The sequence below is a fragment of the Stenella coeruleoalba genome (assembly GCF_951394435.1).
Source record: "Stenella coeruleoalba genome assembly, chromosome: 7".
NCBI classification, from domain to species: Eukaryota; Metazoa; Chordata; class Mammalia; order Artiodactyla; family Delphinidae; genus Stenella; species Stenella coeruleoalba.
This window is the reverse complement of record NC_137153.1, coordinates 19,245,369-19,270,516: the sequence shown is the minus strand read 5'-3', so window position 1 is coordinate 19,270,516 and position 25,148 is coordinate 19,245,369. Positions and strand designations below refer to the sequence as shown.

At 53.5% G+C, this 25,148-nt stretch overlaps 2 protein-coding genes across 9 annotated transcripts in view; one reads left to right on the top strand and one right to left on the bottom strand.

Annotated features, from left to right (window-relative positions):
• PTK2B (protein tyrosine kinase 2 beta) overlaps positions 1 to 12,714 on the top strand; it is a 137,761-nt gene extending 125,047 nt beyond the window's left edge. For 3 of the 5 annotated variants that reach the window (XM_079927625.1, XM_079927623.1, XM_079927624.1), the window contains 8 exons: positions 307 to 432; positions 4,974 to 5,120; positions 5,343 to 5,378; positions 5,747 to 5,771; positions 7,150 to 7,196; positions 7,769 to 7,906; positions 8,165 to 8,245; positions 9,918 to 12,714. In XM_079927625.1, the coding sequence (XP_079783751.1) occupies positions 307 to 432; positions 4,974 to 5,120; positions 5,343 to 5,378; positions 5,747 to 5,771; positions 7,150 to 7,196; positions 7,769 to 7,906; positions 8,165 to 8,245; positions 9,918 to 10,133 (816 nt within the window). In that variant the 3' untranslated portion in view covers positions 10,134 to 12,714. The remainder of the gene's footprint in view (positions 1 to 306; positions 433 to 4,973; positions 5,121 to 5,342; positions 5,379 to 5,746; positions 5,772 to 7,149; positions 7,197 to 7,768; positions 7,907 to 8,164; positions 8,246 to 9,917) is intronic. The other 2 variants (XM_079927627.1, XM_079927626.1) reach the window with 1 other exon arrangement.
• An 80-nt stretch (positions 12,715 to 12,794) lies between these two features.
• Positions 12,795 to 22,951, bottom strand: CHRNA2 (cholinergic receptor nicotinic alpha 2 subunit; the record flags this gene model as incomplete). 4 transcript variants are annotated; one of them, XM_079927447.1, is made up of 6 exons in its annotated part: positions 22,488 to 22,951; positions 21,353 to 21,570; positions 20,871 to 20,915; positions 18,113 to 18,222; positions 14,060 to 15,068; positions 12,795 to 12,920 (listed from the first exon to the last, which is right to left on the bottom strand). In XM_079927447.1, the coding sequence occupies exons 1-6, from the start codon at positions 22,813 to 22,815 to the stop codon at positions 12,795 to 12,797; spliced, it is 1,836 nt and encodes a 611-aa protein (XP_079783573.1). In that variant the 5' UTR covers positions 22,816 to 22,951. The 4 variants fall into 4 exon arrangements, with proteins under 4 accessions (XP_079783573.1, XP_079783576.1, XP_079783574.1 ...); XM_079927450.1 differs by having other exon boundaries at positions 21,398 to 21,570; XM_079927448.1 differs by having other exon boundaries at positions 14,060 to 15,125; positions 21,353 to 21,504.
• Between the last annotated feature and the right edge of the window lie 2,197 nt (positions 22,952 to 25,148).

Here is a 25,148-nt window from a genome sequence, read left to right as displayed (position 1 = left end):
CAGTAGGTCAGTAACACACATGGACCCATGGTATGCACCACGTCACAGGGAGGGCTGTTGGATGGAAGAGAGACCACCGTGTCTGTGCTGACTTCTAGCCGAGAGCCGTGTATGTCGCTCCGCCGTGTCTCTCAAACGGGGCCAATGAAATGCCCACACCTTGTTCTTTATTACCTCCTGGAGAGCGAGTCCTGTTTCTCCCATGGAGCTCTTGTATCGTTTCTTTGTGCTCGTGTTTGTAGCAGCTAATTGTCCACCTTCTTGCCTTGTCCCTGTGCCTGGCGCTTCTTTGCTTCTCCTGAATAGGTCCCTGAGGGTCTGTGTGCCAGCTCGCCCACGCTCACCAGCCCTATGGAGTATCCATCTCCCGTAAACTCTCTGCACACCCCACCTCTCCACCGGCACAATGTCTTCAAGCGCCACAGCATGCGGGTAAGAGGGCTCTGCATGCTGGGTCCCAGCCAGGACCGAAGAGACTGCTAGAGGGAGGTACCTGGGATACCGGGAACCGCACATCCTCGGGCTCAGGAGGTGCCCTCCATGTACCAGTCAGGCCACTGAGGTGCTCTGTGACTCCCTCTCCTCTGCAAGCACATCAGAGTTAAGGGGCCAAGCCCGGGGCTGCTCTTGAGGACGCCAGCTGGACCCAGACCTGCCCCATCCCTACTCTGGCACTGTGGTGAAGGATGTAGAATCTGCCCCCCTCCTTCAGCCCTGGCGATAGTGTGAAGGCTCATGGGAAGAGGGCAGTCAAGCCTGATGGTGCCAGAAAAGTGAAAGATCCTGGAGGTTCCGCCCTGCTCTGCCCTTCCTGTCTGATTGTTGTGGTTGTTCAATCTCTCCTCAGTCAAAGGAAAAGCTTCCTTGTGGCTGCCACTCCTGCTGCTTTGGAAAAGTTGCTGCTGTACGAGAAGGAGCTTGGGGGCTAGTGTGGGGCTAAGCCACACCCTCCCCAGTCACCTCTTTCTCTTCAGCTGCCAATGAGGCCCTGAGTATTTTGTGGACTAGCTTCTAATTGTCTTGTTAAAACAGACAAACAAAAAAAAGCACCTCTGCCTGTCCACTTGTAACTTGTCCTCACCCATCTTCTCCTTCAGTACAAATGGTCCCCGTGGTCAGTTGCCATGAACACTTGATATATTTTACTAAACGGAGTCTTGATATGTGACATAACAGACTAAAACCCTTATTATTTTAGCTCTAACTCCATTGCCATGCACGATATTTCAGGCTCACCATATAAGACTCTAAAAATTGAGGGGAAACTACATTTCTATTATAATACATTTACAAAATGTGGGAAAGTATGTTGAGATATCCTATGCCGTTATTCTTAATTTAGTAAAACTTTGAAATGATTAAGATAACTTCGAATTCTAGGCAGTGAGATCTTAGTGGAATCAATATCCCCCTGACCTAGCTCATTTTTCTCTTTTACATTAATTTAACCAATTTATATCTTAGCATATACTTAACGATAATAAAACTGCATTTTTAAGCATGCACTATCATTTAGGCAGTGTTCAATTCCTCCACTCTCCTGCCCTTGACTCTTTATTCATAATTAATTGCGTTTTAGTGAGATTGGCTTTAAAATGCATCCTTTCAGTAAGAAGGTATTTTGTACATTTGAGGGATGGCACCGCGTTTGTCTAATCCCTGACTCACCGTAAGGACTTTGTTCAGTTCCGTAAAGACAGACTGTGCGGCAGGAAAAAAAGACCTTTTCTGTCAGGGGTTTAGAAGTACTTGCCACAAGGAAAGTATGCCTAAAATAACATAATGAGCATTTCTTAAAATAAGCAAAAAAAAATTAAAAGTTAAAAACATAAACTCCATTTCATGGTATACATCAGAAACATCGAGAAAGCCTCTTCCAGGCAGAATGCTGAAAAGGTATAATAGGCTCCCTGCAAAGCATTTGAAAGCATTTAACAAAAATCAGAGATTTCTGTTCCCACAAAAACAATTTTTCTACTGACTAACTCTATTGCCTGACTCATCTGAGAATCTGTGGGATTCCATACCAGCGTCAGGATGGCAGCAATCTCCCCCTTGAAGACCTCACAATTGAGGTTGAAAATAATAATAGAATTCAATAAACAGCACCTTTTTAAAGGGACACTTTGCTGGGCTCTGTCCTAGGTTCTGAAGGGAGAACTGCCTTCAGTGAGCTTACCATCAGCCAGAGGAACGGGGCAGGTGCATACTTGCCTGAAATGCAAACCACAAAGCTGTGAGTGGCACATAGAGGTACAGCGAAAGTGCAGTGGGAGCTCAGAGGGAAAAACAACTCTTTCCGGCTTCTTTTCTGCAGCTGGGCCTCAGTGGATGGGGAAGATTCGGAGGGGAAAATACTGGGACGCAGGGGATGAAAGAGGCAGAGCATTGGTTGGAGCCAAGGTTGAGTGATGGGAAACCATAGGATGAGTGCAGGAGCAGTTTTTCTAGAACAAGGCAGGTGCGTGTGGAGGTAGAAATAAGACTGGCAGGATGGGGGGTAGCCAATTTATAAAAGGTGTCAAAGCTTATCAGAGTCATCTTAAAACACCACAAGGACCTGATTTCTCTTAAAAATGACCAGCAATGTAAGCATTCATTGCCTGATAAGAACACCTGAGGTATACCAGTAAGCCCTGAAGAGGTCCAATTTGAAATAATAATAATAATTTGCTCCTTGAGTGTTATGAGACGATTGGAAGACATAGGAACACACCTACCGATGCATGTGAAAATATTTGGTAAGGTGGTGATCAGGCCTGGTGCATGCTAGACGTTTGAGCGGTAGGAATCTTCTTCTGACAATTACAAAACTACATAGTGTTTTCTTGAGTCTGGCAACTCCTTCTACTGGTATTTACTCTAGTCTTCCTCAGTCCGTACATTTTTCTTATACCTGGAGATTCCTAACTCTGTCTTCAGAATGTTTGACACTTAGTTTCTATTTGTCGCTATTTGTCACTAGCCTACGGTAGACATGCCATTGTGTTTGCAGGTGTTGGCGTTTAACTGAGGATATTTACAGCCTTAAAATCCCCTCATTTGGGGGCATCAACTGTTGTGAAGTAAATCTTATTTATTTTTATCAATTCTATGGTTATGAAATACTCTTATGTTCTGAAATTTGTTTTACTAAAATAAGATCTAACTCAGTAGCTCTCAACTCCAAGGGGACATTTGGTGACATCTGGAGACATTTTTCTTAAACAACTGGGGAGGTGCTGTAGGCGTCTAGTGGGTGGAGTTGCTGCAAGCATCCTACAGGGTATAGGAAATCTTCCCCCCGATAGTGAATTATCTGTCCCCAATGTTAATTGTGCTGAGGTTGAGAAACCCTGTTCTACTATTGGTTACTTGGACCCATGAGAACAGGGACACTGCATATTTAACCATCACTGCCCTCCCAGCACCCAACTCCATCCCTGCCATATAGTAGCTGCTTAATAAACAGTTACTGAATAGAGTAACAAACAAAGAATATTTCAGCAAGAAAATAAACTTATGATGAGAAGTATTGTTAGAAACTGAGAGCAGTAATTGTAGCTGAACAAGCCTAGGAGAAACATACCAGTGTAACTATTGTCAAACTGTGTGTTATATCCAAGTGTGTTTTAGAGACTTTGGTGGGATAATCTTTTCTAGAGGCTTGGCAGAGACTATGCCTTGCTAAAGTAGAGGGAGAATAATTTTTAGCATTTTATGTAAGTGACTTGTGTGTAAACTGGCCAGTTCAAAGGAAAGGATCTGAGTGGCTTGCCAACCTGAATGTCATGGAAAGGTCACATGCCCCTGGCAAAGGCCGCCCCAGGATATATGCAATCTAAAGAATGCCAGTAACGCTCCTATGTCCAGGAGACCCAAGTAATCTTGTGCAGCAGAAAAAATGCAAGCCAGTTTAAAGGGACTGAGAAGATATTTATATAAATGAACCCTGGGGAAGATTGAGGTAAGAGAACTAACAGGAAAACATGCAACACCTTCTGTTTAAGAAATAGCAGGTAGAACTATGAATAGATCCAAAGCCCCACAAATGAGTTAAAACAGGGTTAGATTAATAAAGGTACGGAGAGGGCTTCCCTGGTGGCGCAGTGGTTGAGAGTCCGCCTGCCGATGCAGGGGACGCGGGTTCGTGCCCCAGTCCGGGGGGATCCCACGTGCCGCGGAGCGGCTGGGCCCATGAGCCATGGCCGCTGAGCCTGCGCGTCCGGAGCCTGTGCTCCGCAACGGGAGAGGCCACAGCAGTGAGAGGCCCGCGTACCGCAAAATAAATAAATAAAAATAAAATAAAAAATAAAGCTAGGGAGAGGAAGCATTTATTGCGTATCTATAGATCCTTATTTCTTTAAATTGTGTTCTTCACTTTACCTCTTAGCTCATGCATTTGTTTTAACCTTTGGTTAAATAACCCAAGCTACTTTCTTAATAAAGAGTATGTTGTAGTAAAGAGGCATGATCAGATGGGTGCCTGCTGTCGCTCCTCCTCTCGGGTCCCACCCCACTGTGGACAGCTTTGGGGGAAAGCACACCACTGCTCCTCGAAGCTTCCAGACCCGCCATCGCGGTCTTAGGTGGCCATAAGGTCCCAAGGCTTCCCAGAGGGCTGGCTTTGCATTTCCAACTGTACTAAGTGACAGTAGCCATGACAAATGCCAACTGAGAAAATACTATTAGGACAGTTATTTGAAAATAAAATGGTAGTGACAGATCACGTGATCGTTTGAAAACAATGCCTGTTAAACTATGTGCGCTTGGGTTCGGCATTTCACTGACACACAGGCGTGTATGTGCGGCTGACGGACCCACAAATAACTGTCTGCATAGATGGCTGCAGATTTAAGGACAACTTTACAAGAAAAAAGCAGCCGGTGAGGCCAAGGCGTGTGGCTCCCGCAAAGCTCTCCAGAGGGTTGTCCCTCCTGGGTGTGGGGACTGGACTTACTGTGTCCTCTCCTGTCTCCCTGCTGTCCTCCCAGGAGGAGGACTTCATCCGACCCAGCAGCCGAGAGGAGGCCCAGCAGCTGTGGGAGGCCGAGAGGGTCAGGATGCGGCAGCTCCAGGAGAAGCAGCAGAAGCAGATGGTGGAAGATTACCAGTGGCTGAGGCAGGAGGAGAGATCCCTGGTGAGCGGCCGCTGAGCCCCGGGGCGGGAAGGGACGCATTCCCTGCGGTGCTGCCGGGCACGTTCTGATAACCGTGCTCCCCTGGGAGAGATGTCCAGGCCGCCGTGTCACTTTGTGTCCCCTTTCGCCTCCCCAGCTGGCTAGAGTGAGCGCTCTCCATGCATCCTTGGGGGTTTTAGTTCTAGAATCCTAAGTCCTCTGCTTTGGTTTCCTCCTCTGCAGGACCCCATGGTTTACATGAATGACAAGTCCCCGTTGGTAAGTCACCGCGAGAGGTCTCTGCCTTAGGGGGAAGGCCTGGGAGGGCCTGGCAGTCAGCGGGGGGACCCTGGCTCCAGGCCTGCCCATCTCTTCCTTTCTGCCTCTCACCTCGGGAGCACGTCTTTCCCCTTCACTCTGATCTCCACAGGCTCCTTCCCTGAGCTCACACTCGAGCTGCACCCTTAGCGCCGCCTTCCTTGGCCACAGGGCCCCCAGGTCACTTGCGGTCAGGAGGTCCCCAGGTCCTCCTAGAGCTAAGATCTCTAAACCTCTAAATGGACACCTGGGGGTGGGGAACAGGCCAAGGAGGGACGTGGGTGGTCCCAGGGCCGCATCAGTGACCTGTTCTCTTTCCTTCCTTCCAGACCCCAGAGAAGGAGGTCGGCTACAGTAAGTGTGAGCGCCCTTCCTCTTGGCAGGAGTTTCCTCTTGACATCTTGTAAGCAGCCGCCACCCCTGCCCAGGGCAGAGAGCGGCAAAGGGAGTGTGTTTGCAATTGGAAGAAACGTCTGCCCTGTCTGAGCTCAGAGTGTGCAGAGAAGCGCGGTTTGGGAGTTGATATCCACCACCTCCCCCCCTCCGCCCCACCCCATCCCCCTCCGTCTGCCGCCTGTCCCCACCTCGCTGGGTGGCTGCTTTTATTTGGAGGAGTTGGTGATCCTATCTCCCACCCACTCCGTTGGAGGCTCTACAGTAGCTCCGCCCGTCTCTCCCAGGTGACTGCTCCTCCCCAGGCCCCAGGGACCGAAGAGAGAAAGAGGGCGGGGCCCACTGAGCCCGCAGGGTCTTTCCTGGAGCCTAAAGGCCCTCTGCTGCAGGCTGGCTGGGTGGAGCTGGCAGTGAGCCAGGCTCTTCATCACGATGGGGTGGGGGGACTGATGACTGTGATGATGGTGACAAGCACTGGCCCAAGGTGCTGAAAAATGTCAACTCGTTTAATCCCACAGCAGTCCTTCCTATATGACAGGTACAATTTCTTACGATGCCCATTTTACAAAGGACGTGAAACAGGCACAGGAAGGTCAAGTGACTTACCCACAGTGATTAGCAGAGCTAACGATTAGTGATTAGCAGAGCTCAGATCTGCTCAGACTTGAGCCCAGGCAGTAGTCTGGCTCCTGCAGGGTCCCTTGTGAGCGAACCGTCCCATTTGACAGAAGACAGTTACGGGCCTGGGACTGTCAGTCAGTTGCCCCAGGTCACCCAGCTCCCTGGTGGCAGAGGTGAGAGTGGACCCAGGTCTTCTGACGTCTACTTCAGGCAGCTACACAGGGCTTGTATGTGCCTTTGCTCATCAGAGTGGGGAGGAAATAGCATGCTGCTTCTACCAGTTCACTTCCTTGACCCCACCCACCCCGAATGGTCAAAGCAGACAAGAGGGAAGGCTCGCAAACCTACTGCACAGCAGCTGTTCACCTGGGCGGGGCTCCACGGACACCTGCTGCCTGCAGAGTGGGCTTCTCCCTCATGACTGTCAAGGTCAGGGTGTCAGGGCCCAGGGTGCAGCAGCCCCGAGGCTGGAACAGCCCCTGCCATCACTCCATCTCTGCGTGACTTTGGCTTTTTCTGTCTTTGAAATCCCTGACTACAGAGGACCAGGGAGGCCAGAGGTTATTTTCCCCGCCATGGTCCTGGGATTCGGGTTTCATTTCCCCGGGTCTCCTCGTAGTAGTGGAGAGGGGCTTTGCTGGGTTAGCAGCAGGTACGAAGGGAGGAGTCGGGGTGCTGAGAACACCCTGCGCTCATTGTCCCCCCTCCCCCCTTGCAGCGGAGTTCACGGGCCCCCCAGAGAAGCCACCGAGGCTGGGCGTGCAGGTAGGTGCTGGCTCTGCTGAAGCTGGCCTTGTCTGAGGCCACACAGCTAATTCATAAAAAAGCAAAGGGAAGGCCAGTGCCCCGGCTCCCGTGGCCCCTCCCTGACCTGGAGGAAAGCTCACTGGTCCAGCCCGAGGAGCAGGGGGTGTGGCCCGCCTCCCTTTCTCCAGCCGCGTTTGGGCTCCCGGCACCCACGTGGCTGTGGGGCCCATGCTGGTTGCTTCACTCTGGAACAGCGGTTCTCAGCCTTGGTTACCCGTTAGAATCCTCTGACAAGCTTTGAAACCACGTGGCCCCCAGGCCCAGGGGATGGTTCAGTTGGTCTGGTGTGAGGCCGGCCAGCAGTATGTTTTTAAGACTCCCCGGCAGACTCTAATGTGAGAACCACTGCCCTGGAAGCAGAAGGGAGGGAGGCACCCCCAGGACAGGGCGCTACTATTTCGGAGAAGAGGCTTCAGCAGTTGGGCTGACGCCTGAGTGGGCAGTGCCTGCCCAGGAAAGAATGGCTCGTGTGCCCCTGACTCGCCGCCCTCCCCTTGGGCCCTCTGCTTCTCTTCCCCCGACCCACACAGTCCATCCAGCCCACAGCCAACCTGGACCGGACCCACGACCTGGTGTACCTCAACGTCATGGAGCTGGTGCGGGCTGTGCTGGACCTCAAGAATGAGCTCTGCCAGCTGCCCCCCGAGGGCTACGTGGTGGTGGTGAAGGTGAGAGGCAGGGCGGAGCCGTGGCCTGGGGAGGCGGGCTGCTCAGCCCTGGAAGGAAGGGGGAGGGGCCGACCATCCCAGGCTGCCGGCTAGGTGCCTCTCCCAGGAAGACCCCCATTAGAGCCAGGTGGTCAAAGGGAATCTAGTCCCAGGTACCCTCGGCAGGCAGGCACCATCCCAGGAGGGCTCTTCCCCAGGGAGACGTGGCTTTCTCAAAAGAAGCCAAGCTGACGGTCGCCCCGCTCCTTTCTCTCCCAGAACGTGGGCCTGACGCTGCGGAAGCTCATCGCGAGTGTGGACGACCTCCTGCCGTCCTTGCCGTCGTCTTCGCGGACAGAGGTGAGTGTCCTTGTGCCAGTCGGTGACATCAGCTGTCACATGCCCCCTTCACCTGCCCCAGCTGTGTTTCACACAGGAGACTCAGGAGGGCCACCTGGGGCAGCCTCCTCTCTGCTGGGAGCCGCCAGCGGATGGCTCTGCACGGCATATCTGGGAAGGCACCACAAGGGGGCCGAGTTGGCACCCGGGGACCCGGCCGGCTTCCTAGGGTGAATTTCCTAGTTTAGGTCTCAGATGGTTGTGATGACTTCTTATTGCGTGAGGACATGCAAAGGATGACACACCCTTCTTTTTACCGCCCCCTGTGATTCTTTGTCTAGTACCCTCCATACTAAGGTCAAGGTGAGTGTGTCACAGAAATAGCCGTTAAGGTTTCTTCAATTGATCATTTAATCGATTTTCTCTATTTAAGTGAGAAACAATCACTGAAAACCAAAATGGGAGTGTTGGTGCTCTAACTTGAGATGGTCCCAGTGGTAGGCAGAGTGATGCCCCCCTAAGATGTCTACATCCTCAGAACCTGTGACTACGTGACCTTACATGACAAAAGAGACTTTGCAGATGGGATTAAGTGAAGGATCTTGAGATTATCCGTGTGGGTCCAATGTAGTCACAAGGGTCCTTGTAAGAGGGAGGTGGAAGCAGAGGTCTTATGAGTCAGAGAAGGAGATGGATGATAGAAGCAGAGGTTGGAATGATGCCACTGCTGGAAGGATCTGCAAGCCAAGGAAGGCAGCAGCCTTTCAAGGCGGCAAAAGGCAGGGAACAGATTCTCCCCTTGAGCCTGCGGAAGGAACGCAGCCCAGCCGTCACCTTGACATTAGCCCCATGGGACCCATTCCAGACTTCTGACCTCCAGAACTGTAAGAGAATAAACCTGCGTGGTTTTAAGCCACGGCGTTTGTAGTAATTCGTTACCGCAGAACTGGAGACTGAGGCTGTGCCTCTGAACGTGTGTTGGTTTTCTGTCTGGAAACCAGCCACAGGCTCCAGCAGAACACCGCACCCCCTGCCAGGCTGTAGCTTTCGATCCACCATCTCCCGGTGGTCAGCAATGTGACACAGGCGACCACTGCAGCCCACCACTGTCCCCACTGTGACCACGCATAGGGCAGGAGGGTCTGGGCATTTCCCGCGCCCCCTCTGGGTGGCAGCAAGAAGCCAGAGGAGCCCCCGTCCGGCTTGAGAGTGGCAGTCATTCATTTCACTTGGTAAATATCTCTTGAGCACCAAGTATATGTTCAGCAGTGCACTAGGCATGGGGATATGGTAGTAAATAAAACCCTACAGCCCAAACAGCTGTCGCTGATCTCTTGATTTGATGGTACACAGTTAACCAATGAGTGAATGCACTTGACCCCTGACCATTCACCCACGTCGGGCCAGCACGAGGGTATGAGGGCACAAGGGGAGGGTCTCTGGGGCTGGATCGGAGGGGGCTGGCGTAGGCGGGCTGGGGCCTGGGGTGCCTGCAGTGTCTGTTCTTGCCGACCTGGCCCCCAGCCCGCACTGGCCTTGGATTCAGCCCAAGCCTGGGTCAGACCCACCCCCCAGAGAACGTCCGACTTCCTGGGCCAGCGCCAGGTGGACTCCCGTGTGGCTTCCCCATCCTCCCGGCCTGCACGTCGCGGCCCCTCAGGGTCCCAGCCCCTCCCGTGTGCTCTTCCTACAGATCGAGGGGACCCAGAAACTGCTCAACAAGGACCTGGCGGAGCTCATCAATAAGATGCGACTGGCGCAGCAAAACGCCGTGACCTCCCTGAGTGAGGAGTGCAAACGGCAGATGCTCACCGCCTCCCACACGCTGGCTGTGGATGCCAAGAACCTGCTGGACGCCGTGGACCAGGCCAAGGTTCTGGCCAACCTGGCCCAGCCGCTGGCAGAGTGAAGAGGGCAACGCCTCCCGCCTGCGTCTCCGCCCCCGCCCGCCGTGTCCCTCCCTGCCCCGGCCCCTGCCTGACCTTCGGTCCTATGGGTCCCCCCGGGGGGGGGGGGGCAGGCGAGGAGAGTCCTCCTTCCCCTGCCATTTTGCACGTCCCCTCTCCCCACCCCGCCCCCAGACTGTGCTGCTCAGGCCGCAGCTGGACAGAGGTGACTCAGGGCTGCAGACGGCAGGGGGTGACAAAGAGGGCTCAGAGGGAGTGTGGCTGCTGTCCGCCAGCCACTGCTGCCTGGCCTGAGGGGGCCACGCTGGGGCCCCTTGCGGCCACGATGGCTTTAGGCGTCCCGTGAAGGGCGGGCTGACTGGGGAACCAAGCTCTTCTCTTTCCTCCCCCGCCCACGGAGCCCCGCCCACGGAGCCCCGCCCCACGCCGTGCACAGAGGGAGGGGCCGGGAGGGGCGCTCTCTGGGGAGGCGGGCGGCTGGTGCCAAGAAGGATGGACCTGGCTTTCTTGTACAGTGTATAGTGGAATTTATTTAATGTGAGTTTGGTCTGGACTGACAGCCGTATGTGCCCCTGAGGGGAGACCTGGGACAGTCCAGGGACAAGCTACTGGGAGTCGGGACACAGGAGGCTGTGTTGTCCACACGCCAAGAGGGGAGAAGGGGAGAGACGAGGCCAAACTGGACCCGCATTCCTCGCCCCCTTTCCGTTCTTCCCTCCCTGGCCCCTTCCTTCTCTTTTCTTACTTGTCTTCTCTCCCCCTTTCTCAACCACTCCCTCCCTCCCGTTCTTGTGTTTGTGCAAAACACTCTTTTACCTTCTTTCTATTTGACTTGTGGAGGAATTAAAATTGTACCATTTGCTTTGTGGTTTGATTGTTTTGTTTGTTTGACCTTCGGGGCGGGTAACGATGACCTTGGGCCTCAGCCCTGGAAGGAATCGATTGTGCTTACTTTGGGCGAAGATCAAAGGCTGAAGCCAGGGCTCAACCCCCCCGGGGCTCGAGGTGATGCCAGGGCGGAGGGGTCAGGCGCTTGCCCCAGGCCTTTGCCCCCCGCACCTGAGCCAAGGGAGACTTTCCAGTGGGGTCCCAGGCAGCCCCTCCAGGACCACACAGGGATGCCAGTGGCACTCTCCCAGCTGCCATCAAATAGCCAGGGCTCTGAGGGGGTGCGGTGGTCCCAGGGGTGCTGGGGAGGGGTCCCACAGCTGACTGAGCAGCCCTTCAGCTTTATTTGATCTCTTGACTCACTTGCCAGTTGGGTGGGAAACGGAATAACAAGAGGGAACATCGCTGCACCAGGAGGTCAAGTCTGGGAGCACCACTGCTCCAGGAGAGCCAGTGGGGAGGACGGCGGAGGTTGCAGCTGCATCTGCAGAGCAGAAGGAACCAGGATGGCCTCTGAGTGGGGGGGTCTTGCAGGGAACTGAGGCAGGAGGACTGGGCCCGCTGTGGCAGGGTCCCCCGGGGTCTGTCAGGGAGAGCAAGTGGAGCTTAGAAGGAGGGGACTCCGAAGGTCAAAGAGAACTAGGTGCTTGCCCCGCTTGGCTGCTCGTCCAGAGTGCCCACCCTGTCCGGAGGACCCAGTGCCGCATCTGTTAGGGCCGAGGTTCTGCCCTCAGGCTGGATGGGCTGGACGGGCTGGACGGCGCTGGGGCGAGGGACTGCGGGATTCCAGGGGGCAAGACAGGCTGCACAGAGCCGGTCAGAAGACATCGCGGGGCTTCGGGTAAGAAGGGCGGGCAGGCTGGGAAGGGAAGGGGTCCTGCAACGTCTCGGGGTGCAAAGCCATCCAGCTCGTTCCTCTCAGCTCCTCCGAGCAAAAGTCCTGGATGCCTGGGGCTTGACCACCACTCATCCTGTGGGCGGGGGGAGGGAGCGCACCGCGGGCCTGAGTTGGGTCAGGAATGGCTGGGGGTGTCCTTCTGGTTTGTCCACGCGCATTGAAGGACAGATAGCGCCCCTGCAGACGGGGACTCTCAGTGCGGCCACACCTCTCGGAGGGCCAGCTGGTGCTAAGCGGGTCTGCACCAGCAAGGCCGGGGCTAAAGGTAGGGGAAGTCTGGGCTGTCACAAGAGCTTCCAGGTGGGTGGGACGGCCCAGCTACCTGCATCCGCCCCACTTGTGGCCCTCCTCCTTCTCTTCCCCTTCCAACCTCCTACCTCTGTTCCCCATCCTCAAGCCCACCTCAGCCTGGCTGTCCCCCCTGCCTTTTCGGGCTGTTCCTGAATCCCAAATGCTGTTCATAGCCCTTCCACGCCCCCGAGGCGCTGTCTCCCTACGCACCCCTCCTTTGAGGTCTGAGCCTCCTCTCATGGCCCTTCCCCAACCCCTGGGTTCCCCCCACCCGCATCCCTCAGAGTCTGCATCCCAGGAGCATCTTATACGTCTTCACGTTGTCATCACCACGTCGTAACCTTCTGCAGAGCAAGTTCCTTTTGGCCCAGCTCTTCAGCATCCAAACAGGGCTCCGTGCCCAGCAGATTCTCAGCACAAAGTACAATACTGTCAAGTGAATCATCCCAAGAAGCCTTCCGTGTCCGGACGCCATGGAAAGGCACCTGTAGTTGGATGGCGTTGACTCCGAAGGTATACTCCAGAGGCGGCAGCCGTTAAAGACGGTCAGCTATGCCACATCTGGGCCAAAGCAGGCGATGTGGCATCAGATCATTCCAGCTAGGAACGGCGGGAGAAAGAGTCCGACGGTCCCCAGGAAGCAAACGAGGATAAACAACCAGAGGAATATCCTATCGATGACCATGGCCACATACCTCCAGTCTTCCTTCACCTGCAGGGGAGACGGGTGCACAGTGACCGAGGACTTGGGAAAGGGGAGGTGTCCCGCCCATGCGCAGCCCCTGTAAGAATGGCACTGGGGACAGCGGTGACGCCACTGAGACCTTGGGAGCTAAGGAGCGGGGTGGGAGGGGGGCGGGTAAACAGGGATATCTCAAGACTCAAACAGCCCTCTCCTAGCGATTCCCGTCCTATACCACCCCTGTGATAATAGCCCAGAGCCTTTCCATAGGCTCTCAACTTCCCGGTAAGGGAGGCTGGAGGGACACAGAAGGTTCTAGAGTCACCCAGGGGCATGGACCCTCCCAGGGGGCCTGCAGTGATTTAAACGCAACGCTCAGAAGTTACAAAATGGTGAAGACTTTGTGCCCCCATGTTACCTCCCGACCCACTCACCCACCCGCTGGGGGGATAGGTGAGGGTAGGTGTGGCCCAGGGAAGGGCTGGGTGGTGTTGGCAGGGGGGTAGGGGCTTTGTGGAATTGGGGCTTACAGCCCAGGCAAGTGGATCTGGAGTCCTAGCTGCTCCCGGATTAGATAACAATTAATTTGTCTTATCTACTCAGCAAGGCCACCCAGTAATAACCTCCTGGCCTTTCATCCTTCCCTGAGTTGATAAGAAGGATTCTGTGACCCTGGGCAGTGGCAGGACACAGCAGGGGGCGGGGGAGGGGAGCCCGCAGGCCCATCCAAGCTTCCTCAGTGTTCGTGAGTGAACAGTGACGTTCACAAAATGCCCAGGACAAGAAGGAGGGGCCCGTCAGGACAAAGGGGGAGGCTGGATTGTTTGGGGTCTCCCGATGAGTTCCCCCCCACCCCGCCTACGGGCAATGGTGGGAAATGGCCTGCGTGAGGGTGGCGTGGGGAGACGCCCTCCAGCTCTGTCCTGTGTCTCCCAGTTAGGCTGAGCGGGGACATTCTTACTGCTGTTCTGCCTCCTACCCAATAAACGTCTTCAGAGCTGCCAGCTAGACGTTCTCCACCACAATTCATTCCAGACTCCAAGGCCATGACTAAGGGAGGTGGGTCCTCGTGGAGGAGCCTGGGTTGACCCAAGCTAACACCCTGGAGGGATGGCTACTAGGCCGGTGGAGTCACCCAGGGGACGGCCCCTCCCCCAGCCCCCACTCACCGAGGAGTCTGCATCCTCGGCCCGCAGGTGATCGGCAATATAGCACACGCCCTCCAGTGCTTTCTGTATGCGAGGTGACAGCAGGGGCCCACCCTCCGGCAACTGGGCCTCCGCCTTGGGACCCGAGGCCCCTGGGCGCAGACCCCCATGGCTGTAAGGGACGCCTGTGAAGGGGGACGAGTGACCCGCGCGCGCCCATCTGCCTTCCTTCTCCTCGTCCATCCCCTCCGCATCCACGTTGGTCTCCAGCCAGCGGTAGGCGGGGCAGAGCTTCAGATCTGGGGGGTCGCGGAGCTCCAAGGGTGGCAGGGGCCGGCTTATCAGAAGCCACCGGGACACGCAGCCCAGAAAGGCCACCCGCACCCAGTGGGGCATGTTGTGGGTGCTGGCGGAGCGGTGGTGCACGTTGAGCACGAAGACGGTGATGACGATGGACAGGGTGACGAAGATCATGGTGAAGAGCAGGTACTCGCTGATGAGCGGGATGACCAGCGAGGTGGACGGGATGATCTCGGTGATGAGCAGCATGAAGACGGTGAGCGAGAGCAGCACGGAGATGCAGAGCGTGATCTTCTCGCCACACTCGGAGGGCAGGTGGAAGACGAGCACCGTGAGGCAGGAGATGAGCAGGCAGGGGGTGATGAGGTTGATGGTGTAGAAGAGCGGCAGGCGCCGGATGACGAAGTAGTAGGTGACGTCGGGGTAGATCTCCGCACAGCAGTCATACTTCTTGGTGTTGTAGGTGCCCGTGGCGTTGACGATGGCCCACTCGCCGCTCTCCCAGTAGTCCTTGAGGTCTACCGTCTGCTGCATCGGCACCAGGTCGATCTTGGCCTTGTCGTACGACCAGGAGCCGAACTTCATCTTGCAGTTCTGCTGGTCGAAGGGGAAGAAGGTGACGTCAATGCTGCAGGAGCTCTTGTAGATGGCGGGCGGTACCCAGTGCACGGTGCCCGAGGAGAAGAGGTGGGCCTTGGTCATGTGGGTCACCACGAACTCCCCATCTGCACTGCGGAGAGGAGAGGCGTTGGGGGGCACCCTGCGCACCCCAGGCACCCAAGCCAGACTGCTCCAGATAACACTCAGCAGGGGGACCCCAATAACACAGCCGGACCGAAGTTGTGGGGATTTGTGCAGGTAAGACTCCCCGGCACACAGACATCTAGAGCTGCCTGAGTTGTCTTTCAGACACCATTTTTTAATTACAAAAGTAGGAATTTTTAAGAGTATAGGAAAGTACCAAGAATTTAAAAAATAACCACTATTAACGCTTTGATGTTATAGATCTATATATGAGATATATCTATATCTCATGTATATCTGATTGTCATCTAGATAACACATACAGCATTTTTACGGTTTTGTGATCATGTGGTATATTTGTAGTTTGATGGCCTGTTTGTATTCATTTAATGTTTTAGAGTGATTGTTGACATGACTATTTTTTCTCTCCTCCACCCCCCACCCCTGCAGATGGTGAGTAAGCCCCTCTGCTGGGGGTCATGTCATTTATACCTGAGGTTTTTACTTCCCTCCTCAGAAGACACCTGACATCTTTGCTGGTGAAGGAAGACGCCATCCGTCTTCCTCCAACATGCATTTCTGAGCCAGCCGCACCCACTGGGGCCTCTGCAGGAGCTGTTGGTGGAGGGGAGACTCATGCCTGCCCTTAGGGAACCACGAGGAACTGAGAAGCAGGCCTGAACACCTACAACGCCAGGCAGGCGGTTTGGCAACAGCATTATAACTACTGGGGGGAACCCGCGTCCGGTGAGCAGGGTCACCATGCCCACTGCCATTTCAGCAAAGCCTTGATGGAGGGTAGGATTTGGCAGAAAGCTGGGGGTGGAGAGCAGACCAGCAGAGCATCCGCAGAACAAAGAACAGAGGAGGGAAAGGATAAAACTCACAGTGTGTGCTTGGACTGGAGGAGCTGCTGGGCCGAGCTGGGGGCGGGGCGTGAGTGGGGGCGGGGCGTGAGTGAGGGCGGGGCCCGAGTGGGCGTCGTGAGGGCCCTTAGGCATCTAAGGGCCCATGAGGATACAGGGGACACTGGAACAGCGGTGACCACTCGGGCCTGAGTCCGATTTCCCCCTGCGAGGTGGCGCAGTGAGCTCTTAGCCCCCGCCTTCCCTCCCTATCCAGTTCCCACGATCAATCCTAAAGACAGGGGAACCAGAAGAATACACAGGAAGAGGGACTTCCCTCGTGGCGCAGTGGTTAAGAATCCACCTGCCTATGCAGGGGACACAGGTTCAAGCCCTGGTCCGGGAAGATCACACATGCCAGGGAGCAGCTAAGCCTGTGAGCCACATCTACTGAGCCCACGTGCCATGACTACTGAAGCCTGCGTGCCTGGACCCCGTGCTCCCCAACAAAAGAAACCACCGCAATGAGAAGTCCCCGCTCACTGCATCTAGAGAAGCCCCGCGCGCAGCAACGAAGATCCAACGCAGCCAAAAATAAAATAAAATAAAATAAAAGAATACACAGGAAGAGAGACTTCTTTCCCTTGAAGTAGTTCCAGGATAGAGAGTTAGGCACGTTGGAAACCAGAACTTTGAAAGGGAGTTAAAAACAGATCAGGGCAAAAGTTAAAAAAAAATTTTTTAAGGCATTTTTGTCATCATACAGAAGCACCACTAGATGGCAACATGTGCCTCCATTTTGAGGAAGGAGAGAAGCAATTCCCCGGGGTCTTCTTAACCTGATGTGGAGTGGGTGGAGGAGATACCCTTCTTTAAATGTCTGCAAGAATTTGGTTTGAACTTTTGTCCTATCAAAAGAATTTCCTGTTATAATCAAGTAACACTGGACAAAGCCTTATTGGCAATCCTAAAACTCTGGGTCCTATCTGATGCTAGGACTTTATTCCTGCTCTCTGCCAGGTGCACAGGAAGCAGAAACTAGAGGGATCCTGGGTGCAGATACGGGGTGAGGGGTCCATGAGTCCAGTGGCAATGTTAGACCTTGCAGGTAATTCATGCTGAATGTGTGTTTACAGAGATGGCTCAGATGACAGGGCTTTGGGCCTGACCAGGACAGGGCAGTGTAAAGGGATCACTGTCACCCCCCTCTGACCTATCTGGAGACACCTAACTTCAGAAGTGGATCTGTTTCCCTTTATTCTATTGTTTAAAAATAGCTTTTCTAAATGTGGGTCAAATGAATTGGGAAATGCTGGTCTAAAGGGGTTTCTTGTCTGTACAAGTTCTAACAACATTTAAAATGACATTTTCCAAAGGACTGGGGCTGGGGTGCAGAAAGGGTTTCAACGACATACGATGTTATTTAAAATTATTTGACCACAGAACTATTTTTCATACCTATTCATATCCCCAGGAACTAGTGGTCCCTAGAGTCCCACTTCAGAAAATATTTTTAGACAAACATCATGCCAAATATCTTTTAAGCTCTTCATTTCTAAATGAAGAATTACCTGATGCCAAACACGAATGAAATTACAGCTCTTTATATCTTCTATTAAAACAACCCGACTTGGTCCTCTGGGGCTCTCTTTAGATTCCCCTGCCTTTTACTAACTTCTAGTCATTATGTTCAAAGATTGGTCCTCTTTGGTTTTGAATACAGGGCAACTATAAATAATACTTTTTAAAACACCCATGCTTGATCCCTTCAAAGCTGTAACCCTGGGATGCTGCTTACCTGTTCCAACAATAATGCCATCCTGCAAAACTCCAACACTTAGGCACTTTTTTCACAGCCTGCACCAATCATATTTTTCAAATAATGCTCAGTGTTGGCACAGCTGTGTCCCAGTAGCACAGCGCAGGCACTGATATGCAGTAGGTGCTCAATAAATTTTGGGTGTATGAGTGAGAGAACAAGATGAAAGAAATAAGGGAATCAAGAGAAAAGGTGGTGCGGCGAGGATGAGCAAAGCAGGAGTTGAAAGGAAGGCCACGCAGCTTGGACACAAGGGGCCGCACTTCCCAAGTCCAACCCAGCTTAGCCTCAAGTTACCCGCCCTTCGCAGGGAACCCCCTGTCTCAGGGGTCCCAAGGGGCCTCCACAACCCCAGCCGTTTCCTACTTGTTGTAGAGGACGATGTCGGGGATCCAGATCATTTCCGAAGGGACCCGGAGGGATGTGATGTTGCCGAAATCGGCCGGGTTCCAGCGCAGCTTGTAGTCGTTCCACTCCTGTGCGTGGGGAGGGGAGTCAGGTCAGCAGCCCTGCCGGGAGAGGGAGCCTCGCGGCAAACCTAGGGCAGTCTGGGGACGCCCAACAGCCGGATTCTGGAGCACCCGGAGCTCCTCACCTAGCCCCACAGAATAGAAAGGGCCGCGATGCCAGGAAAGGGCCCTGAGATGGGAACGGGGAGTCCAGTCTAAAATAATCTAGCCCTCGCTTTGCCCCCACTCTTGTACTCAAAGTCCCGGGCACATCTGGAGGACGGGTCACCCTAGTCCCGCCTCTGTTCTGCCACTCCCTAGCTGGACGACCCCGGCAAGCAGTCTCACTCATTCGTAGTAACATTTTTTAGTGCATCGCAGTTTACAAAGGTTTTTCACACCCTCTGTCTAGGAAGACCCTCAATGGGACAGCCGGGCAAAGAGTGCAGAGCAGGTGGAAGTATTTCCCCATCTAACAGATAAGGAAACTGAGGACAAGAGGGGTAAAACAATGCCTTAATCAGAGTTGCACAGCTGAGAAAGGGGAGTCACCCAGTGGATTTCCAACTGTGCGCTAGAGCGTCCCCTAGGAGCCCTGTTTCCACCGTCTGGTCCAAGCGAATCTGTTTTCTCAACTGAGGCTTAGAGGGTACGCTGTCAATAAGTGGCAGCACTGGGGCTTGAACCCAGCCTTCCCTGTCTCCAAACTTGCCCTAATTCTAGGGGCCATTTTGCTTTTGTGCATTTGCACTAAAATAGGGCAGTGATGTGCCCTTGAAAAGTCTCCCAGGCGTGGTGCCTTTTCCCCTCTAAGGAAAGTCATGTAACATTTACACAAACACATCAACTGGCTAGGGATCCAGGAAGAAGTAAGGGAAACAGGAGTGTTTGCAGGAAGCAGGCACATGAGAGGAAAAGCACTGATCCAGCTCAATGGTTCACAAACTACAAGCACTCAAGTCCCAGCTTCATAATTTTGGCCAATATATTTGCACTGCCTATATTAGCATTTACTTAGTATTTTCCTTTAAATTAGTTCATTATTTTTAAACCTACATAAATTTTTGAATTTTACATCACTGAAATAACTGGAAAACCCACAGCACTTGAAACCATCCACTAAAATATAAATATATGACTATTTAAAAAAAGGGTTTGCAAGCCAACTAAAATCATCTCACAAAACTGCCGTTGGTACCGAAACTACACCTGGGAAGATGCTGGCCCAGCAGTGGTGCTGTTTGCTTTTCTGTAGGGGAAGGCTTAGGCAGAGAGAGGGGCCAGACTTGCAAAGTAGGAAAGATAAAAGTGTTGCTAAAATTGTCAGGATTTCTCGGGACATTGAGGAATAATTTTGAAAGGGATTGGTCTTCATAAATGTACCCCCTCCCCCCAGTCCATTGTCTGTTAAGTTTTCAGGTTCAACCAACATTTGGGGGGCATCTACACCAAGTTGTGTTATATTAATCGGCAATAGATTATATTAGCCCCATTTTACAGATGAGCAAAGTGAGGTTCTGAGACTAACTTGCATGGTATCACAGGCTAATCAGAGGTGGTGCTGGTTGGCCTGACTCCTGCTCCAGGGCTCCTTCCTCTCCTCCCTACTCCAGTCCCTGAAACCTAGGTAACTGGCCTATGGGGACAATTATGGCCACCCAGGTTCTAGGTCTGACCCTTGCACTGCTATGTCTTCCCAAGTCCCTTCATGGCTCTGCACCTCATCTGTAAAGAGGAGAGAATATATTCAGGCTGTTATAAAGCCTGTGTCCCCAAGTTCTGCCCCAAGAATGGCACATCAAAGAGGGCTACCCATCCACTGGCCAGGATTGATGCTGAGGCAGTTTCTGGTTAAGAGACAACAACTTCATTTCCTGTCTCTTGGGACCCTCGCTCTGGGGTCCCTGGGCCATCAGGTGAGGAGTCTGAACTCTCCTACTGGAGAGAACAGGCAGAGAGACCCTGAAAGGGCCTGGAGAAGAGCCCAGCTGGGCCTGGCTTACAGAACCTTCCAGAGCCTTCCAGACATCTCTGCTGATAGATGAACCTGTGAGTGAAACCATCTTGGACCCTCCAGAGCAGACCAGCCACCAGCCAAACGCCACCCAGTAACCCCAGGAGTCCCCGTGCAAAGCGGAAAAAACCACTAAAACTCCTAGCCATAAAAACTAAAGATGTAATAAACTGTCCGTTGTTTTAAGCCAGTGAGTTTTGGGGTAGCTTGTTAGGCAGCGTAGACACAGAGCACTCAGCATTCTCCTGCAGAAGGAGCCTGGGGCTCTGAGTGGGGCACACCTGGGCCGCCCTTGTCTAGCCCAGCCCTCTGCTTCTGTTTTCCTCAGCTATAAAATGGCAGAACTAAACCTTGCATGGCTTTCGGTGATGACTCAGCGAGCTGATCTGCAAACGGTAGCAGGGACGTAGGCAATGCCCAGAAAGGGGATCACGTGGCTCTTGTAGGTGACATTCTCAGGTGCTGGGCAGAGCCTGGCCACACAAGAGCACAGCCCCTCACGAGAAGCCGTCTGCAGTCGGCTGGCCTTGGGAACATCCCGAGTGGCAACTCAGGCAAAAGGTAAATTCAGAATCATGCTTCCAGTGGAAGAGTCCTGGGAGGCGCTGGGGTCTGTGGGTTCCCACCCTGCTCCTGTCTTGCCCAGGGGAGGGGCCCTCACCTGCTTTAGCCAGACGTTGGTGGTCATCATTTGGTTCTTCTCATCCTGGCCAGTAGCGGGAAAGAAAGCAATGAGAGTGATGAACGAGCCCCAGAAAACAAGGTAGAGTGGGAGGGGCTTATTCAGGCCCCCCACTCACCAGAGAACCTGTTAGGTGACACCGCAAGCCCGGCCAACCCACCACCCCTCCTGACGCTGCCACCCTCACTCAGATTATCTCCACGGGGTCCTCTGGGCTTATGTCAGGCGGAGCAAGCAGGGCAGGGCATTTAGGAAACCCACCGCTGCCTGTCAACGCCCTCCCAGGAGGGGTTTCAGGGCTGAGAGCGGGAGGGAGATGCAGTAGCCCCAGGCTGCGTGGGGTGATGCTCTGACTGAGGTGGGCTGGGAGGGCTGGGGCTGGGGAGGGACGAGGAGCCCCAGAAAGGGGCCCATGTCTGAGGCCGATCCCAAGGGGGCAAAGGATGGTAGGACAGACGCACCACATCGATGAGCTGGGCGATGGACAGCCCGAAGTGCACGATCACCACGTCCGAGGTGTTCGGCACCGGCCTCGCCCAGCGGTTGTAGCCCCTAAAGAGATGTTGGAAGAGGCGGTCCTCGGCTTGGGTGGGGGAGGCCTGCTGCACGGATGCTGTGGGACAGGAGGGGAGAGAGGAGTCTCCGGGAGTCCGTGGTGCTGGGCGCTTGGCTCCCTCTCCTGTCCAATCAGAGCCACTTAACCTCACTGAGCCTCGGTTTCCTCATCTGCAAAATGGGCGCACTATTCCAGAACCTATTTCAAAACACTATCGAGGAGGAAATATGATCCTGTGTGTTAGAGCTCACAAAGCAACCAGCACATGGTTGGTGCTCAAGCAATGTCAGTTACTCTGTGACTGATGGATAAGGGCTGAAAACAAGTACTGAGAGGGGTGCAGAGCAGTGAGAAGAAGTCAGACAGGGGATGAGATCCAGCCTGGAACTGGGGAGCCCCAAGGGACAGCCACGTGGGGGAGAAGCCCGATTGTGTGGGGTGAGCTGCAGGGGGAAGGGCTTCACGTGTCATCGTGAGCCTGGCCCCGGGAACGTTCACTCCCATCCTCTTGTCATGAACCACTAATGCCAACCAAGAAATTCTCTTCCATCTGGAGCATGTCGCCTGTTTATCCTCAAACCACAGGCATTTGCTCCTCTCATCAGCTGGGCAGAGTGTCCCCAGTTGTCTGATGGGATCATCCGTGTCTGATTTCACCGTGTTCTGCAAACAGCTTCACCTCTTCAGGGTTCTCCTGCCTGAGCAGGTCGAGAACCACTGCTCTAAAATTCAGAACATCGGTAAGAACAGCTGCCGAGTGCCAGCGGTATCGCAGGCGCTAGTCACAGGCTCTCATTCCAGGTCACCACACAATAGCCCTAGGAGGGTCACAGTGCAGTTGGCATTTTGCAGATGGGGAGCACTGCGACTCAGGGAGGTTCAGGCGACGCAGCGATCGCCCCCCCACCTTCCCGCGGTGGAACAGCTCCATCCCCTGCGGCTCTGGCGGCTGCCACCAGCCCACTTGCAGGAGTTTCCTCCCTGAGGCATGTACGAGCTCACAGGTGTGACAGGATGCCCTAGGGACCATCCCCACTCACCTGCCGGGATCAGAAGAAGCCACCACAGCCCGAGCTTTGTCGTGGACGGGAGTGCAGGGCGGGAGGGGCCCATGGCTTCAGAGGAGCGGTCCGGCTGCCGCTGGACATCAGAAGGAGGGCAGGCCGGGCCTCGGCTGTGGGTTGAACCTCGGGCCGCTTCCCCAGCAGGGCCTGGGGAGCTGGCACTGCGGAGTTCCCTGGGGATTCCACGTGGCTCCCTCTGACTGCCAAGCCTGAGTGAGCCCAGGAAAGGGTTCTTAGGATGATGCATCTTTGACACAAGTGAACCTTCGTGCCTCTCACCTTTGACCTCATTTGCGCCTCCCATCACCCCTAGGAAGGTATGGGGAAGGGTTATTATCTCTTTTATTTAAATTAAAAAAATGCTGCTGTTCACAAAAGTTGACTGATTGGCCCAAGCCACATAGTTAAAAAGCTATGAAGCCGGGATTCAAGCTCACATCTTCAGCTTCTAAACTATAACATGTTCAAGTGCTACTCAGTGGTGCCAACTAGAAGGATAACTTTGTATGGGCAGCTCAGCCAGTACTCGACTGTGTTTTATAGATCTTAGCATCATGATTGTCATTGCTCAGCCACGCTCACGACTGAGGTCTGTGGCAGACAGGTGGCGACAAGGTACAGGTGCCCTACCTCAAAGCCAGGCTCACCTGGATCCGAGGTTCTAAGAGGTTCCTCTGTGTGCAGCTCCACTCACCTCTCCTTCCAGCTGATATCTCGTGCACAAATCCCAAGGTTATAATCTGTTTCACCTTTCAACCAAGCACACTAAATAAAAGCGTGTGTTTTTTTCCCCATTAGTGAGAACAGGGGAAAAAGAAATAGAAGTCCAGGCGTGCTGAACTTGCATCGTATAAAGATCCAACCAGAGACATCCTGGACCCTCTGGAAGAATGTGCAAATGAGACTGAATTGACTCCAGCGGACAAATTCCTGCAAAATGCCTCAAATTTGCATCCCTTGTAATTAGCCCACTATGATAATTTCATTAATTTGTCACCGGAAACCAAAGGAGAAATTCTTCCAGGTATTTGACAGTGATTAAACTTCCACCTCTTGTTAGAAGGCTATTGAAAGAGAAAGAGTCCTGGATCCTTTGATCCTCTAAGTGGCCAGATTGGCAGGTTCGGGGGTGGGGGTGGGTGTCTGCGGGCTGATGTCCCTGTTTGTAAAGTGGGTCTGGGTGAATGGAGTTCACAGGGAAACCTGTACAAAAAATATTGCATATGTAAAGGGCTCAGACGCCAATATCCTCACTGTGCTTGTGTCGCTGCCATGTACCAGTGTGTCTAGACCATCCTGCGCCCCATACCCCAACTCAAGTCAGCCTCTCTTGCCCACATCCTGAATCCTGGTTCCATTGAAGTCAAGGTGATGTGGGCTGATTTCTTTGTGCATCTTCCTACTGCAGCTGGTTTTCCACTTCTCACCCCCACTCTATTCTTTTCACAAGTCCCACCTTCTCCATAAAACCTGCTTCGATTTCACCCCACACTTCTCCGCCATCTGGCACAATCCCAAGCATGGGAGTCATTGCGCTCCCATAACTGTCAACACCCCAAGGAAAGTCTCTTGATTGAGGAAATGAAAGTGTCTTTTCTTCCAAATCATTTCATCAGAGATGCTTAGGGAAGAGAGAGCCTATTTCTAGCTTTTATATTTGATCTGCTCAATACATCAATTAATCGCTTGCCATCTCAAGGTCGGGTGGAATCTTAAAGGTCATTTGGATTACCACACCAGCTGATCATTTTCCTCCACAAATTCCAGCCTCAGCAAAAAACCCAGCAACGAAGAACTTGCTATCTTCCAAGTCAGTGAATAACACTGATGTCTGTTAGCCTTTGTTAAAGCATATAGAGTATTTACTGAGTGAGTAAATAAATGACCAAAGAGGAATAGTGGTAATAAAGACATAGAAGCAGATTCAACAAAGTAAAGCCAATAAGTCCTGAGACGGAGCCACCCTCACCAGTGGGAGGGGGTGACTGTCACTGGGCTCTGAACAGCCCCAGCAGGGACAACCAAAAGACTAAAATTTTTCTAGAAGCAGGCAACTTCCAGCATTCTGACATGCCTCCCTCCTAAGTACCCAGAAGCTGCTGATCTGCTCATATCACTTTGAACCGCCCTCACAATGTCCCCAACACAAGCTCGGGGGCACCTTTCTTACCTGTGACCACAGAAGACAAGCCATTCAAAGAACAGAGTACCAGCCTGGCTTGGAGGTCCTGGTCAGCTGGCCAAAGTCCCCCCAGAATGGAAAGGCAGGTGCAGGGCACAGCTGGGTGTCTTCATTTCCCTGTCAAAAGATGCTGGGACAGGACATGCCTTGGCGGATGAGGGAGACCTGACACTGAGAGTCAGATTGGCTTCCTGGGGAGGGCTGGACAAGTTCTGAAGACAGGCTGCTGTGCCCAGGCTCCCAGCTCTGGTGACCGGAGAAGCCGCATGCAGGTCCTGCTGAGGAGGACAGCACGGAGAGGCTGGCACGGATGCTTCTGCAGGTAAGAGCCAGGCGGGTCCACAGCAGGGACCGCCAGCTTGGCAGGCACACAGACGCATGCTCATTCCCTCTCTCTCTCTCTCTCTCTCTCACACACACACACACACACCCTCTCTGGAGGGAAGGGGGAGGAG